At 47.4% G+C, this 19,062-nt stretch overlaps 1 protein-coding gene across 1 annotated transcript; it reads left to right on the forward strand.

Moving 5' to 3' along the window:
- Positions 1–3,518: 3,518 nt before the first annotated feature.
- On the forward strand, positions 3,519–8,574 carry LOC135506461 (GATA zinc finger domain-containing protein 14-like). The gene is made up of 7 exons (XM_064925843.1): positions 3,519–4,045; positions 4,998–5,398; positions 5,505–5,568; positions 5,760–6,383; positions 7,278–7,415; positions 7,965–8,063; positions 8,247–8,574. The coding sequence occupies exons 1-7, from the start codon at positions 3,519–3,521 to the stop codon at positions 8,572–8,574; spliced, it is 2,181 nt and encodes a 726-aa protein (XP_064781915.1).
- The last annotated feature ends 10,488 nt before the right edge of the window (positions 8,575–19,062 follow it).

Genomic DNA, 19,062 nt, shown 5'->3' on the forward strand with positions numbered 1-19,062 from the left:
GCTGCTACTACAACAACAGCTGTGGATTCAACAACCACAGATGCACCGACAACAATCCCAAAAATATTAACAACTACAGCAGCTCCCAGAACCACCACAGCTTCCCCTACAACAGCCACAGCTGTACTCATAACAACCACAGCATCTACCACAAAATCCACAGTTACTGCTGCTACCACAACTACAGCTGTGGCTACAAAAACAAATCTTTCTCCTACAAAAACCACAGCAGCACCTACAACGACTACAGCTGCTCCCACAACAACCACACTGCAGACACAAGAAGAAGAGCTGTACCCTCAAAAACCACAGCGGCACCCAGATCATCATAAGCTGAAACATCGACATCAGCAGGGGCAAAAACACCGTAAACCATGCGAACAACCAACAACCACAGTCGTCCCCAAAAAAACCACAGCTGCTCCAACAACAACTACAGCTGCTTCTGCTACGACAACTAAAACTGTGGCTACAACAACAACAGCTGTCCAAACAACAACAACAACAACAGCTGTTCCCACAACAACCACAGCTTCCCCGACAACAACCATAGCTGCTGCAACAACAACAACAGCTGCAGCTACAACAACCACAGCCAGCCCCACAACCACAGATGCTCCCGGAACAACCACGTCTACAACGACAACCACAGCCGCAGCTCCGACAACCACAGCCAGCCCCACATCAACCACAGCTTCCCCCACATCAAAAACAGATGCTGCCAAGACAACAACAGCAGTCTCCACAACATCCACAGCTGTTCCCACAACAACCACAGCTTCCCCACAACAACCATAGTTGCTGCTACGACAACAACAGCTACAACAACCAAAGCCATCCCCACAACCACAGATGCTCCCGGAACAACCACGTCTACAATGACAACCACAGCCGAAGCACCGACAACCACAGCCAGCTCCACATCAACCACAGCTTCCCCCACATCAAACACAGATGCTGCTACGACAACAACAGCTACAACAACCAAAGCCATCCCCACAACCACAGATGCTCCCGGAACAACCACGTCTGCAATGACAACCACAGCCGCAGCTACAACAACCACAGCCAGCCCCATATCAACCACAGCTTCCCCCACATCAAACACAGATGCTGCTAAGACAACAACAGCAGCCCGCCCAAAATCCACAGCTGTTCCCACAACAACCACAGCTTCCCCACAACAACCATAGCTGCTGCTACGACAACAACAGCTACAACAACCAAAGCCATCCCTACAACCACAGATGCTCCTGGAACAATCACGTCTACAACGACAACCACATCCGCAGTTCCGACAACCACAGCCAGCCCCACATCAACCACAGCTTCCCCACATCAAACACAGATGCTGCTACAACAACAACAGCCGCCCCCCACAACATCCACAGCTGTTCTACAACAACCGTAGCTACCCCCACAACAACCACAGCTGCCACTACAACAACCCCAGCTTTTTACACAACAACCACAGCTTCACCAATGATAACCACAGCTGTAACAACGATAACTACAGCTTCTGCTACAACAACAACACCTGTTGCCCCAACCAGTGATTCCACTGACCCTCCAACAGTAAATGAAGGTGTACTTATTCTGCATTTCCGGCTGAATAGTACATTTCTGGAAGCCTACAAAAGTCCACAGTCCAATGAGTACCTTAATTTGGCTTCAAATCTGACAACTGAGGTAAATGTTGAAAATTGACATAAGCATGAATCTTTAAATGGACATTTATTAAAGGACATTTATAACAAAACTTGATTGTGAGTTATATTTACTATTTCTCTTGTCCTTTTTATGCTTATTGTGTGCCCTGATATTTTTCTACAGTTGAATCAAGGATTCAAAATAATATATCCTGTAATCTTCCTGAGAAGCATCATCATCAGTTTCTGGTATGTTCACTTTCTTTTTGGTCCACATTTCTACATCTTACTTATTTGCAGGTAGACAAAGTGTATTAGTCACATGTAAATCATTCTTTAACAATACTAATAGTACAAATAATCCTACTAACAACAGTAATAACTTTTATTGCATTTCACATCAATTTTGTTCTTTGGTATTTAGGTCTGGTTCTGTGGGTGTGACAACTAACTTGATCTTCACAAGCCAGTCTGTGGTCCCTAACGTTACAAATGTAGAGGACTCCCTCAAGACGTCCATCAACACGTTCACAGTCTTCTTAGACGTTATTACTGGCAGTATCAAAGCTGGTAAGGATTCATCTAAACACAACACATTATGCAATTCAAACACATTATAAGGACAAGGAGTAGTTGTCCGAGTTGTCTGGGACTGTGGTGTTGGGTTACCAAACAAATTTAATTCAGCACGTTTAACAGATATTGCATAGCATTTTAATGGTCGTTAAAAAAATGTTTTTATGCAGAACTCCAGAATAACACAGATGACTGCTACTACGACTACCAACACAATGACAGCAGCTCCTACAATTCCCACGTATTCCCACACAACAACCACTGCAGCTGCTGCGACAACAACGCCTGCTGCTACAACAACCACAGCCATTACCACAACAACCACAGCTGCTCCCAAAACAAAAACAGATGATCCAACAACAAGCACAGCCACACCAATGCCATCTACAGCTGTTGCAATGAAAAGTACAGCTGTGGCAACAACAATCACAGCTGCAAACGAAACAACCACATCGGCATCAATGACAACCACAGAAGTAGCTCCGACAACCACAGCCACAGCTCCAACAACCACAGTTGTACTAACAACAACCACAGCTGCTCCCACAACAACCACAGATGCACCCACAACAACCACATATTCTCTAACAACTACTACAGAAATTCCAACAACCACAACAGCTTCCTCTTCAACAACCACAGCTTCCCCACGACAACCACAGTTGCTGCTACTACAACAACAGCTGCGGATTCAACAACCACAGATGCACCCACAACAATCCAAAAATGTTGACAACAACTATAGAAGCTCCCAGAACCACCACAGCTTCCCCTACAACAACCACAGCTGTACTCTTAACAACCACAGCATCTACCACAAAATCCACAACGACAACTACAGCTGTGGCTACAAAAACAAATCTTTCTCCTACAAAAACCACAGCAGCACCAACAACGACTACAGCTGCTCCCACAACAACCACACTGCAGACACAAGAAGAAGAGCTGTACCCTCAAAAACCACAGCGGCACCCAGATCATCATAAGCTGAAACATCGACATCAGCAGGGGCAAAAACACCGTAAACCATGCGAACAACCAACAACCACAGTCGTCCCCAAAAAAACCACAGCCGCTCCAACAACAACTACAGCTGCTTCTGCTACGACAACTAAAACTGTGGCTACAACAACAACAGCTGTCCAAACAACAACAACAACAACAGCTGTTCCCACAACAACCACAGCATCCCTGACAACAACCATAGCTGCTGCAACAACAACAACAGCTGCAGCTACAACAACCACAGCCAGCCCCACAACCACAGATGCTCCCGGAACAGCCACGTCTACAATGACAACCACAGCCGAAGCACCGACAACCACAGCCAGCTCCACATCAACCACAGCTTCCCCCACATCAAACACAGATGCTGCTACGACAACAACAGCTACAACAACCAAAGCAATCCCCACAACCACAGATGCTCCCGGAACAACCACGTCTGCAATGACAACCACAGCCGCAGCTCCGACAACCACAGCCAGCCCCACATCAACCACAGCTTCCCCCACATCAAACACAGATGCTGCTACAACAACAACAGCCGGCCCCACAATATCCACAGCTGTTTACAACAACTGTAGCTACCCCCACAACAACCACAGCTGCCACTACAACAACCACAGCTTCACCAATGATAACCACAGCTGTAACAACGATAACTCCAGCTTCTGCTACAACAACAACACCCGTTGCTCCAACAACTACTGCCCCAGTGATTCCACTGACCCTCCAACAGCAAATGAAGGTGTACTTATTCTGCATTTCCGGCTGAATAGTACATTTCTGGAAGCCTACAAAAGTCCACAGTCCAATGAGTACCTTAATTTGGCTTCAAATCTGACATCTGAGGTAAATGTTGATAATTGACATAAGCACAAATCTTTAAATGGACATTTATTGACATTTATAACAAAACTTGATTGTGAGTTATATTTACTATTTCTCTTGTCCTTTTTATGCTTATTGTGTGCCCTGATATTTTTCTACAGTTGAATCAAGGATTCAAAATAATATATCCTGTAATCTTCCTGAGAAGCATCATCATCAGTTTCTGGTATGTTCACTTTCTTTTTGGTCCACATTTCTACATCTTACTTATTTGCAGGTAGACAAAGTGTATTAGTCACATGTAAATCATTCTTTAACAATACTAATAGTACAAATAATCCTACTAACAACAGTAATAACTTTTATTGCATTTCACATCAATTTTGTTCTTTGGTATTTAGGTCTGGTTCTGTGGGTGTGACAACTAACTTGATCTTCACAAGCCAGTCTGTTGTCCCTAACGTTACAAATGTAGAGGACTCCCTCAAGACGTCCATCAACACGTTCACAGTCTTCTTAGACGTTATTACTGGCAGTATCAAAGCTGGTAAGGATTCATCTAAACACAACACATTATGCAATTCAAACACATTATGAGGACAAGGAGTAGTTGTCCGAGTTGTCTGGGACTGTGGTGTTGGGTTACCAAACAAATTTAATTCAGCACGTTTAACAGATATTGCAGAGCATTTTAATGGTCGTTAAAAAAATGTTTTTATGCAGAACTCCAGAATAACACGACTGCTACTACGACTACCAACACAATGACAGCAGCTCCTACAATTCCCACATATTCCCACACAACAACCACTGCAGCTGCTACGACAACAACGCCTGCTGCTACAACAACCACAGCCATTACCACAACAACCACAGCTGCTCCCAAAACAAAAACAGATGATCCAACAACAAGCACAGCCACACCAATGCCATCTACAGCTGTTGCAATGAAAAGTACAGCTGTGGCAACAACAATCACAGCTGCAAACGAAACAACCACATCGGCATCAATGACAACCACAGAAGTAGCTCCGACAACCACAGCCACAGCTCCAACAACCACAGTTGTACTAACAACAACCACAGCTGCTCCCACAACAACCACAGATGCACCCACAACAAGCACATATTCTCTAACAACTACTACAGATATTCCAACAACCACAACAGCTTCCTCTTCAACAACCACAGCTTCCCCCACGACAACCACAGTTGCTGCTACTACAACAACAGCTGCGGATTCAACAACCACAGATGCACCCACAACAATCCAAAAAATGTTGACAACAACTATAGAAGCTCCCAGAACCACCACAGCTTCCCCTACAACAACCACAGCTGTACTCACAAAAACCACAGCATCCACCACAAAAACCACAGTTACTGCTGCTCCGACAACTACAGCTTTGGCTACAAAAACAACACTTTCTCCAACAAAAATCACAGCAGCACCAACACCGACTAAAGCTGCTCCCACAACAACCACACTGCAGACACAAGAAGAAGAGCTGTACCCTCAAAAACCACAGCGGCACTCAGATCATCATAAGCTGAAACATCGACAACAGCAGGGGAAAAAACACCGTAAACCATGCGAACAACCAACAACCACAGTCGTCCCCAAAAAAACCACAGCTGCTCCAACAACAACTACAGCTGCTTCTGCTACGACAACTAAAACTGTGGCTACAACAACAACAGCTGTCCAAACAACAACAACAACAACAACAACAGCTGTTCCCACAACAACCACAGCTTCCCCGACAACAACCATAGCTGCTGCAACAACAACAACAGCTGCAGCTACAACAACCACAGCCAGCCCCACAACCACAGATGCTCCCGGAACAACCACGTCTACAACGACAACCACAGCCGCAGCTCCGACAACCACAGCCAGCCCCACATCAACCACAGCTTCCCGCACATCAAAAACAGATGCTGCCAAGACAACAACAGCAGTCTCCACAACATCCACAGCTGTTCCCACAACAACTACAGCTTCCCCCACAACAACCAAAGCCATCCCTACAACCACAGATGCTCCCGGAACAACCACGTCTGCAATGACAACCACAGCAGCAGCTCCGACAACCACAGCCAGCCCCACATCAACCACAGCTTCCCCCACATCAAACACAGATGCTGCTACAACCACAACAGCCGGCCCCACAACATCCACAGCTGTTCGGACAACAACTGTAGCTACCCCCACAACAACCACAGCTGCCACTACAACAACCACAGCTTCACCAATGATAACCACAGCTGTAACAACGATAACTACAGCTTCTGCTACAACAACAACACCTGCTGCCCCAACCAGTGATTCCACTGACCCTCCAACAGCAAATGAAGGTGTACTTATTCTGCATTTCCGGCTGAATAGTACATTTCTGGAAGCCTACAAAAGTCCACAGTCCAATGAGTACCTTCATTTGGCTTCAAATCTGACAACTGAGGTAAATGTTGAAAATTGACATAAGCACGAATCTTTTAATGGACATTTATAACAAAACTTGATTGTGAGTTATATTTACTATTTTTCCTTTCCTTTTTATGCTTATTGTGTGCACTGATATTTTTCTACAGTTGAATCAAGGATTCAAAAGAATATATCCTGTAATCTTCCTCAGATGCATCATCATCAATTTCTGGTATGTTCACATTCTTTTTGGTCCACATTTATGCAACTTACTTATTTGCAGATAGACAAAGTGTATTAGTCACATGTATTCATTAAAAATACAAATTTTGCTATTACTCCCACTATCAACAGTAATACATTTTATTGAATTTCACATCAGTTCTGTTCTTTGGTATTTAGGTCTGGTTCTGTGGGTGTGACAACTAACTTGATCTTCACAAGCCAGTCTGTGGTCCCTGATGTTACAAATGTAGAGGTCTCCCTCAAGATTTCCATCGACACGTTCACAGTCTTCTTAAATGTTATTATTGGCAGTATCAAAGCTGGTAAGGATTCATCTAAACACAACACATAATACAATTCAAACAAATTATGGGGAGAAAGAGTAGTTGTCCGAGTTGTCTCGGACTGTGGTGTTGGGTTACCAAACAAATTTAATTCAGCACGTTTAACAGATATTGCAGAGCATTTTAATGGTCGTAATAAAAAAATGTTTTATACAGAACTCCAGCAAAGCACGACTGCTACTACGCCTACCAAAACAATGACATCTAATCCCACAATTGCCACAGTTTACCACACAACAACCACAGCTGCTTCTACAACAACCACAGCCATGGCAACAACAACCACAGCTGCTCCCCAAACAACAACATATGTTTCAACAACTACAGCCACACCAATGACATCTACTGCTGTGGCTCTGAAAAGTACAGCTGTGGCTACAACAATCACAGCTGCAATCGAAACAACCCCATCAGCATCAATGACAACCACAGCCGTAGCTCCAAAAACCATAGCCACAGCTCCAACAACCCCAGCTGCTCCCACAACAACCACAGATGCACCCACAACAACCTCATATTTAATAACAACAACTACAGCATTTCCCTCAACCACAATAGCCTCCTCTGACACAACCACAGCGGCTCCAACAACAACCACAGCTTTCCCCACGACAACCACAGTTGCTGCTACTTCAACAACAGCTTTTGATACAAAAACAACAATTTCCACATCAAAAACCTCAGCTTCTGCAACAACAACCAAAGCGATTCACACAACAACTGAATCTCTGCCCACAACGACCACATCCCTGCCCACAACAACCACAGCACCAGCTACAACATCTGAAGCCCTTCCCACAACAACTGAACCCCTGCCCACAACAACCACAGCTCCTGTTACAACATTCGAAGACCTTCCCACAACAACTGAACCCCTGCCCACAACAACCACATCTGCTCCCACCACTACAGCAGCTCCCACAACCATAATAGCTTCTATTGCTACAAGCACAGCTTCCCCCAAAACAACCACAGCGACATTAAAGACATCTACAGCAGCAGGTTCAACAAGTACAGCTGTAGCTACAACCACTACAGATGCACCCACAACAACAACAACAACATCCGAAGACCTTCCCACAACAACTGAACCCCTGACCACAACAACCACAGCTCCTGCTACAACATCCGAAGACCTTCCCACAACAACTGAACCACTGCCCACAACAACCACATCTGCTCCCACCACTACAGCAGCTCCCACAACCATAATAGCTTCGATTACTACAAGCACAGCTTCCCACAAAACAACCACAACAACATTAATGACATCTACAGCAGCAGCTATGACAAGTACAGCGGTAGCTACAACCACTACAGATGCACTCACAACAACCACAACCACAGCTGCTGCTACAATAATAACAACATCTACAGCAACAACACCCATCACCTCGTCCACAACAACCACAGCTGCTCCCACTACAAACACAGCTGCTCCCACAACAACCACAACTGCACCAACCACAACCACAGCATCTCCATTAACATTTACAGCAGAGGCTTCAACAACTTCAGCTGAGGCCACAAAAACTACAATTGCACCAACATCAACCAGATCATACTCTACAACAACAACAGCTGCTCCCACAACAACAACTGCTGATGCTACAACAACAAAAGCTACAGCAACAACAACCAATGTCATGCCCACCACAACCACATCTGCTCCAACCACAATAACAGATTTGCCCACAACAAACACAATTGCTCCCACAACTGCAGCAGATACACCAACTAAAGTGTTTCCCACAACAACAGCTGCTCCCACAAAAACCAGAGCACCGGCTACAACAATCAAAGCCCTTCACACAACAACTGAACCCCTGCCCACAACAACCACATCTGCTCCCACCAATACAGCAGCTCCCACAACCATAATAGCTTCCATTACAAAAGGCACAGCTTCCCCCAAAACAACCACAGCGACATTAATGACATCTTCAGCAGCAGCTTCAACAAGTACAGCTGTAGCTACAACCACTACAGATGCACTCACAACAACAACAACATCCGAAGACTTTCCCACAACAACTGAACCCCTGCCCACAACAACCACAGCTCCTGCTACAACATCCGAAGACCTTCCCACAACAAATGAACCCCTGCACACAACAACCAAATCTCAAGCTACAACATCCAAAGACCTTCCCACAACAACTGAACCCCTGCCCACAACAACCACAGCTCCTGCTACAACATCCGAAAACCTTCCCACAACAACTGAACCCCTGCCCACAACAACCACAGCTCCTGCTACAACATCCGAAGACCTTCCCACAACAACTGAACCACTGCCCACAACAATCAAATCTCCTGCTACAACATCCAAAGACCTTTTCACAACAACTGAACCCCCGCCCACAACAACCACAGCTCCTGCTACAACATCCAAAGACCTTCCCACAACAACTGAACCCCTGCCCACAACAACCACAGCTCCTGCTACAACATCCGAAGACCTTCCCACAACAACTGAACCCCTGCACACAACAACCAAATCTCCTGCTACAACATCCAAAGACCTTCCCACAACAACTGAACCCCTGCTCACAACAACCACAGCTCCTGCTACAACATCCGAAGACCTTCCCACAACAACTGAACCCCTGCCCACAACAACCAAAGCTCCTGCTACAACATCCAAAGACCTTCCCACAACAACTGAACCCCTGCCCACAACAACCAAAGCTCCTGCTACAACATCCGAAGATCTTCCCACAACAACTGAACCCCTGCACACAACAACCACATCTCCTGCTACAACATCCGAAAACCTTCCCACAACAACTGAACCCCTGCCCACAACAACCAAAGCTCCTGCTACAACATCCGAAGACCTTCCCACAACAACTGAACCCCTGCCCACAACAACCACAGCTCCTGCTACAACATCCGAAAACCTTCCCACAACAACTGAACCCCTGCCCACAACAACCACAGCTCCAGCTACAACATCCAAAGACCTTCCCACAACAACTGAACCCCTGCCCACAACAACCACAGCTCTTGCTACAACATCGGAAGACCTTCCCACAACAACTGAACCCCTGCCCACAACAACCACAGCTCCTGCTATAACATCCAAAGACCTTCCCACAACAACTGAACCCCTGCCCACAACAACCAAAGCTCCTGCTACAACATCCAAAGACCTTCCCACAACAACTGAACCCCTGCCCACAACAACCAAAGCTCCTGCTACAACATCTGAAGATCTTCCCACAACAACTGAACCCCTGCCCACAACAACCACATCTCCTGCTACAACATCCAAAGACCTTCCCACAACAACTGAACCCCTGCCCACAACAACCACAGCTCCTGCTACAACATCCGAAAACCTTCCCACAACAACTGAACCCCTGCCCACAACAACCAAAGCTCCTGATACAACATCCAAAGACCTTCCCACAACAACTGAACCCCTGCCCACAACAACCAAATCTCCTGCTACAACATCCGAAGACCTTCCCACAACAACTGAACCCCTGCCCACAACAACCAAAGCTCCTGCTACAACATCCGAAGATCTTCCCACAACAACTGAACCCCTGCCCACAACAACCACATCTCCTGCTACAACATCCAAAGAACTTCCCACAACAACTGAACCCCTGCCCACAACAACCACAACAACTACAACATCCGAAAACCTTCCCACAACAACTGAACCCCTGCCCACAACAACCACAGCTCCTGCTACAACATCCGAAAACCTTCCCACAACAACTGAACCCCTGCCCACAACAACCAAAGCTCCTGATACAACATCCAAAGACCTTCCCACAACAACTGAACCCCTGCCCACAACAACCACATCTCCTGCTACAACATCCAAAGACCTTCCCACAACAACTGAACCCCTGCCCACAACAACCACAGCTCCTGCTACAACATCCGAAAACCTTCCCACAACAACTGAACCCCTGCCCACAACAACCAAAGCTCCTGATACAACATCCAAAGACCTTCCCACAACAACTGAACCCCTGCCCACAACAACCAAATCTCCTGCTACAACATCCGAAGACCTTCCCACAACAACTGAACCCCTGCCCACAACAACCAAAGCTCCTGCTACAACATCCGAAGATCTTCCCACAACAACTGAACCCCTGCCCACAACAACCACATCTCCTGCTACAACATCCAAAGAACTTCCCACAACAACTGAACCCCTGCCCACAACAACCACAACAACTACAACATCCGAAAACCTTCCCACAACAACTGAACCCCTGCCCACAACAACCAAAGCTCCTGCTACAACATCCGAAGATCTTCCCACAACAACTGAACCCCTGCCCACAACAACCACATCTCCTGCTACAACATCCAAAGACCTTCCCACAACAACTGAACCCCTGCCCACAACAACCACAGCTCCTGCTACAACATCCGAAAACCTTCCCACAACAACTGAACCCCTGCCCACAACAACCACAGCTCCTGCTACAACATCCAAAGACCTTCCCACAACAGCTGAACCCCTGCCCACAACAACCACAACAACTACAACATCCGAAAACCTTCCCACAACAACTGAACCCCTGCCCACAACAACCAAAGCTCCTGCTACAACATCCGAAGATCTTCCCACAACAACTGAACCCCTGCCCACAACAACCACAGCTCTTGCTACAACATCGGAAGACCTTCCCACAACAACTGAACCCCTGCACACAACAACCACAGCTCCTGCTACAACATCCGAAAACCTTCCCACAACAACTGAACCCCTGCCCACTACAACCACAGCTACTGCTACAACATCCGAAGACGTTCCCACAACAACTGAACCCCTGCCCACAACAACCACAGCTCCTGCTACAACATCCGAAGACCTTCCCACAACAACTGAACCCCTGCCCACAACAACCACAGCTCCTGCTACAACATCCGTAGACCTTCCCACAACAACTGAACCCCTGCCCACAACAACCACAGCTACTGCTACAACATCCAAAGACGTTCCCACAAAAAATGAACCCCTTCCCACAACAACCACAGCTACTGCTACAACATCCAAAGACGTTCCCACAACAAATGAACCCCTGCCCACAACAACCACAGCTCCCGCTACAACATCCGAAGACCTTTCCACAACAATCACAGCTCCTGCTACAACATCCGAAGACCTTCCCACAACAACTGAACCCCTGCCCACAACAACCACAGCTCCTGCTACAACATCCAAAGACCTTCCCACAACAACTGAACCCCTGCCCACAACAACCACAGCTCTTGCTACAACATCAGAAGACCTTCCCACAACAACTGAACCCCTGCCCACAACAACCACAGCTCCTGCTACAGCATCCGAAATCCTTCCCACAACAACTGAACCCCTGCCCACAACAACCACAGCTCCTGCTACAACATCCAAAGACGTTCCCACAACAACTGAACCCCTGCCCACAACAACCACAGCTCCTGCTACAACATCGGAAGACCTTCCCACAACAACTGAACCCCTGCCCACAACAACCACAGCTCCTGCTACAACATCCGAAAACCTTCCCACAACAACTGAACCCCTTCCCACTACAACCACAGCTCCTGCTACAACATCCGAAGACGTTCCCACAACAACTGAACCCCTGCCCACAACAACCACAGCTCCTGCTACAACATCCAAAGACGTTCCCACAACAACTGAACCCCTGCCCACAACAACCACAGCTCCTGCTACAACATCCAAAGACCTTTCCACAACAACTGAACCCCTGCCCACAACAACCACAGCTACAACATCCAAAGATGTTCCCACAACAAATGAACCCCTGCCCACAACAACCACAGCTCCTGCTACAACATCCGAAGACCTTTCCACAACAATCACAGCTCCTGCTACAACATCCGAAGACATTTCCACAACAATCACAGCTCCTGCTACAACATCCAAAGACCTTCCCACAACAACGGAACCCCTGCCCACAACAACCACAGCTCCTGCTACAACATCCAAAGATGTTCCCACAACAACTGAACCACTGCCCACAACAACCACAGCTCCTGCTACAACATCCGTAGACCTTCCCACAACAACTGAACCCCTGCCCACAACAACCACAGCTCCCGCTACAACATCCGAAGACCTTTCCACAACAATCACAGCTCCTGCTACAACATCCGAAGACATTTCCACAACAATCACATCTCCTGATACAACATCCGAAGACCTTCCCACAACAACTGAACCCCTGCCTACAACAACCACAGCTCCTGATACAACATCCGAAGACCTTCCCACAACAACTGAACCCCTGCCCACAACAACCACAGCTCCTGCTACAACATCCAAAAACCTTCCCACAACAACTGAACCCCTGCCCACAACAACCACAGCACCTGCTACAACATCCGAAGACCGTCCCACAACAGCTGAACCCCTGCCCACAACAACCACAGCACCTGCTACAACATCCGAAGACCGTCCCACAACAACTGAACCCCTGCCCACAACAACCACAGCTCCTAGTACAACATCCGAAGACATTTCCACAACAATCACATCTCCTGATACAACATCCGAAGACCTTCCCACAACAACTGAACCCCTGCCCACAACAACCACAGCTCCTGATACAACATCCGAAGACCTTCCCACAACAACTGAACCCCTGCCCACAACAACCACAGCTCCTGCTACAACATCCGAAGACCTTCCCACAACAACTGAACCCCTGCCCACAACAACCACAGCTCTTGCTACAACATCGGAAGACCTTCCCACAACAACTGTACTCCTGCCCACAACAACCACAGCTCCTGCTACAACATCCGAAAACCTTCCCACAACAACTGAACCCCTGCCCACAACAATCACAGCACCTGCTACAACATCCGAAGACCTTCCCACAACAACTGAACCCCTGCCCACAACAATCACAGCTCCTGCTACAACATCCGAAGACCTTCCCACAACAACTGAACCCCTGCCCACAACAACCACAGCTCCTGCTACAACATCCAAAGACCTTCCCACAACAACTGAACCCCTGCCCACAACAACCACAGCTCTTGCTACAACATCAGAAGACCTTCCCACAACAACTGAACCCCTGCCCACAACAACCACAGCTCCTGCTACAGCATCCGAAATCCTTCCCACAACAACTGAACCCCTGCCCACAACAACCACAGCTCCTGCTACAACATCCAAAGACGTTCCCACAACAACTGAACCCCTGCCCACAACAACCACAGCTCCTGCTACAACATCGGAAGAACAACAACTGAACCCCTGCCCACAACAACCACAGCTCCTGCTACAACATCCGAAAACCTTCCCACAACAACTGAACCCCTTCCCACTACAACCACAGCTCCTGCTACAACATCCGAAGACGTTCCCACAACAACTGAACCCCTGCCCACAACAACCACAGCTCCTGCTACAACATCCAAAGACGTTCCCACAACAACTGAACCCCTGCCCACAACAACCACAGCTCCTGCTACAACATCCAAAGACCTTTCCACAACAACTGAACCCCTGCCCACAACAACCACAGCTACAACATCCAAAGATGTTCCCACAACAAATGAACCCCTGCCCACAACAACCACAGCTCCTGCTACAACATCCGAAGACCTTTCCACAACAATCACAGCTCCTGCTACAACATCCGAAGACATTTCCACAACAATCACAGCTCCTGCTACAACATCCAAAGACCTTGCCACAACAACGGAACCCCTGCCCACAACAACCACAGCTCCTGCTACAACATCCAAAGATGTTCCCACAACAACTGAACCACTGCCCACAACAACCACAGCTCCTGCTACAACATCCGTAGACCTTCCCACAACAACTGAACCCCTGCCCACAACAACCACAGCTCCCGCTACAACATCCGAAGACCTTTCCACAACAATCACAGCTCCTGCTACAACATCCGAAGACATTTCCACAACAATCACATCTCCTGATACAACATCCGAAGACCTTCCCACAACAACTGAACCCCTGCCTACAACAACCACAGCTCCTGATACAACATCCGAAGACCTTCCCACAACAACTGAACCCCTGCCCACAACAACCACAGCTCCTGCTACAACATCCAAAAACCTTCCCACAACAACTGAACCCCTGCCCACAACAACCACAGCACCTGCTACAACATCCGAAGACCGTCCCACAACAGCTGAACCCCTGCCCACAACAACCACAGCACCTGCTACAACATCCGAAGACCGTCCCACAACAACTGAACCCCTGCCCACAACAACCACAGCTCCTAGTACAACATCCGAAGACATTTCCACAACAATCACATCTCCTGATACAACATCCGAAGACCTTCCCACAACAACTGAACCCCTGCCCACAACAACCACAACAACACAGAACCCCTGCCCACAACAACCACAGCTCCTGCTACAACATCCGAAGACCTGCTGCCCACAACAACCACATCTTGCTACAACATCGGAAGACCTTCCCACAACAACCTTCCCACAACAACTGAACCCCTGCCCACAACAATCACAGCACCTGCTACAACATCCGAAGACCTTCCCACAACAACTGAACCCCTGCCCACAACAAACACAGCTCCTGCTACAACATCCGAAGACGTTCCCACAACAACTGAACCCCTGCCCACAACAACCACTACTCCTGCTACAACATCCGAAGACCTTCCCACAACAACTGAACCCCTGCCCACAACAATCACAGCTCCTGCTACGACATCGGAAGACCTTCCCACAACAACTGAACCCCTGCCCACAACAACCACAGCTCCTGCTACAACATCGGAAGACCTTCCCACAACAACTGAACCCCTGCCCACAACAACCACAGCTCCTGCTACAACATCGGAAGACCTTCCCACAACAACTGAACCCCTGCCCACAACAATCACAGCACCTGCTACAACATCCGAAGACCTTCCCACAACAACTGAACCACTGCCCACAACAACCACAGCTCCTGCTACAACATCCGAAGACCTTCCCACAACAACTGAACCCCTGCCCACAACAACCACAGCTCATGCAAAAACATCCGAAGACCTTCCCACAACAACTGAACCCCTGCCCACAACAACCACTGCACCTGCTACAACATCCGAAAACCTTCCCACAACAACTGAACCCCTGCCCACAACAACCACTGCACCTGCTACAACATCCGAAAACCTTCCCACAACAACTGAACCCCTGCCCACAACAATCACAGCTCCTGCTACAACATCCAAAGATCTTCCCACAACAACTGAACCCCTGCCCACAACAACCACAGCTCCTGCTAAAACATCCGAAAACCTTCCCACAACAACTGAACCCCTGCCCACAACAATCACAGCACCTGCTACAACATCCGAAGATCTTCCCACAACAACTGAACTCCTGCCCACAACAACCACAGCTCCTGCTACAACATCTGAAGACCTTCCCACAACAACTGAACCCCTGCCCACAACAACCACAGCTCTTGCTACAACATCCGAAGACCTTCCCACAACAACTGAACCCCTGCCCACAACAACCACTGCACCTGCTACAACATCCGAAAACCTTCCCACAACAACTGAACCCCTGCCCACAACAACCACAGCTCCTGCTACAACATCCGAAGACCTTCCCACAACAACTGAACCCCTGCCCACAACTACCACAGCTCCTGCTACAACATCCGAAGACCTTTCCACAACAACTGAACCCCTGCCCACAACAATCACAGCTCCTGCTCCAACATCCGAAGACCTTCCCACAACAACTGAACCCCTGCCCACACCTACCACAGCTGCTCCAACAACAATCACAGATTCACCTAAAAAACACACATCTGCTTCTACAACTACAGCAAGTCCCACAACCACAACAGCGTCCCCTACAACAACTACAGCTGTTCCCACAACGATCACAGTAACACCAATAATGTCTACATCTGGGGCTACAACAAATACAGCTGCACCCACAACAACTACAGCTTCTCACACAACAATCACAGCTTCTCCCACAACCACAACAGCTTCCCTTACAACCACAGCTGTTTCCACAACAACTACTGCTATCCCCACAACAACAGCGCCACCCAAAACAATCACAGCTGCTCTCACAATAACCACAGCTGTCCCCACAACAAACACAGCTACTCCCATAACAAACACAGCTGATCAAACAACAACCACGTTTACACAGACGACTACTACAGCTCCTGTTAAAACAACAGTGGCTCCCACAACAACAGCTCCCACAACAACCACAGTTGCTCCCTCTACAACAACAGCTTCCATCACAACAACAGCAACAACAAAAGCTTCTGTAACAACCATCACTACTAGCCCTACCACAATTACAGCTAACCTCACAACAACCACAGGTGCTCCAACGACCACCACAGCTGCATCCACAGCTACCACAGCTGCATCCACAGCTACCACAGCTGCTCCCACGACAACCACAGATTCACCAACGAAAACCACAGCTTCACCAACGACAACCACAGCTGCACCAACAACAACCACAGCTGCTCCCACAACCACAACATTTGCACTAACAACATCCCCAGCTGCTGCTATGACAACAACAGCCACCCCTACCACAACAACTACAACTGCTCCCACAACAACCACAGCAGTGCCAACATCAACCACAGCAGCTCCCACTACACTCACAGCTTCACCATCGACAACCACAGTTGCTGCAAAGACCACCAACACCCACCACACAACAACCATAGTTTCAGCCACAACAACCACAGCTGCTGTAACTACCACAGCTACAGCTGCACCAACGTCAACTACAGCTGCTAAGACAACAACAACTGTTTCCCCAACCACCGCATCCACAAACCCTCCAACGTCAAATGAAGGTGTACTTATTCTAAAGTTCCGGTTGAACCGTACGTTTATGGAAGCCTACAAAGATTCGAATTCCTTGGATTACATTACTTTGGCTTTAAATGTCACAACTGAGGTAAAAGTTTATCATTAATAGAAATATTGAAATGGACATTTACAAAAATATCTTGCTTGAGAGTTATTAGTAACTACTACACATTTTTGTCCTTAAAATACTCATTATTCCCTCTGATATCTTTCTACAGTTGACTCGAGGATACAAAAATGTTTATCCTGTGATCTTCCTCAGATGCATCATCATCAGTTTTTGGTATGTTCAGTTTGCATTTTGGTCCATATTTCTACAACTTACTTGCAGCTAGAACAAGTGTGTTATTTACGTTTACCATTATTTAATCATACTACTACAACCAAAAATAATAACTTTTATCCCATTTCACATACATTCTACTTCTTTGATTTTTAGGTCTGGGTCTGTGGGTGTGACAACCAACTTGATCTTCACACGCCAGTCTGTGGTCCCTAATGTTACAAATGTAGAGGACTCCCTCAAGACATCCATCAACACGTCCACAGTTTTCTTAGATGTTATTCCTGGCAGTATCAAAGCTGGTAAGGATGAATCTTAACACAATATTTATGAAAATGCGTACAGTACAGATGATTGTTTGAATCAATATTCCCATCTGTGACACCATGTTTTTGCTGTTGTTGTTGTTGTTTTTTATGCCCAAAGCTTATTTACCAGCTCTGGTTTCATCAGTTGTGACCAAATTACATCATACTTGAAGTACTGTACCTCATTTAAAGGTCTATCTTTTCATTTCAAAACCATTTAAATCATAGTAGTCTCTTATAAGACAATCTTTACCCGTAGATGTGAGCAAAAATGATTCTGGTTCTCTGGTTTGCATCACTGATTATTTGAATCAGGAATGGAGAACTTTGATGGAGTTGGGGGCCACAAAAAAACGTGAGAGGTTGCAGTGGCTGGTGGGTCTTCATACCCACATCCCACAATTGCCATTGGGCGTAACAAAATTGTGGCTCTACAAGCTTGGCACACCTGCATTTGGAGAGTGTCCGCTGCTGCTGAAAAACATCCCCATAGCATGATGCTGCCACCACCATACTTCACCATAGGGATGGTGTCAGGTTTCCTCCAGACAAGACGTTTGACATTA

The sequence above is a fragment of the Oncorhynchus masou genome, chromosome 20 (assembly GCF_036934945.1).
Source record: "Oncorhynchus masou masou isolate Uvic2021 chromosome 20, UVic_Omas_1.1, whole genome shotgun sequence".
NCBI classification, from domain to species: domain Eukaryota; kingdom Metazoa; phylum Chordata; class Actinopteri; order Salmoniformes; family Salmonidae; genus Oncorhynchus; species Oncorhynchus masou.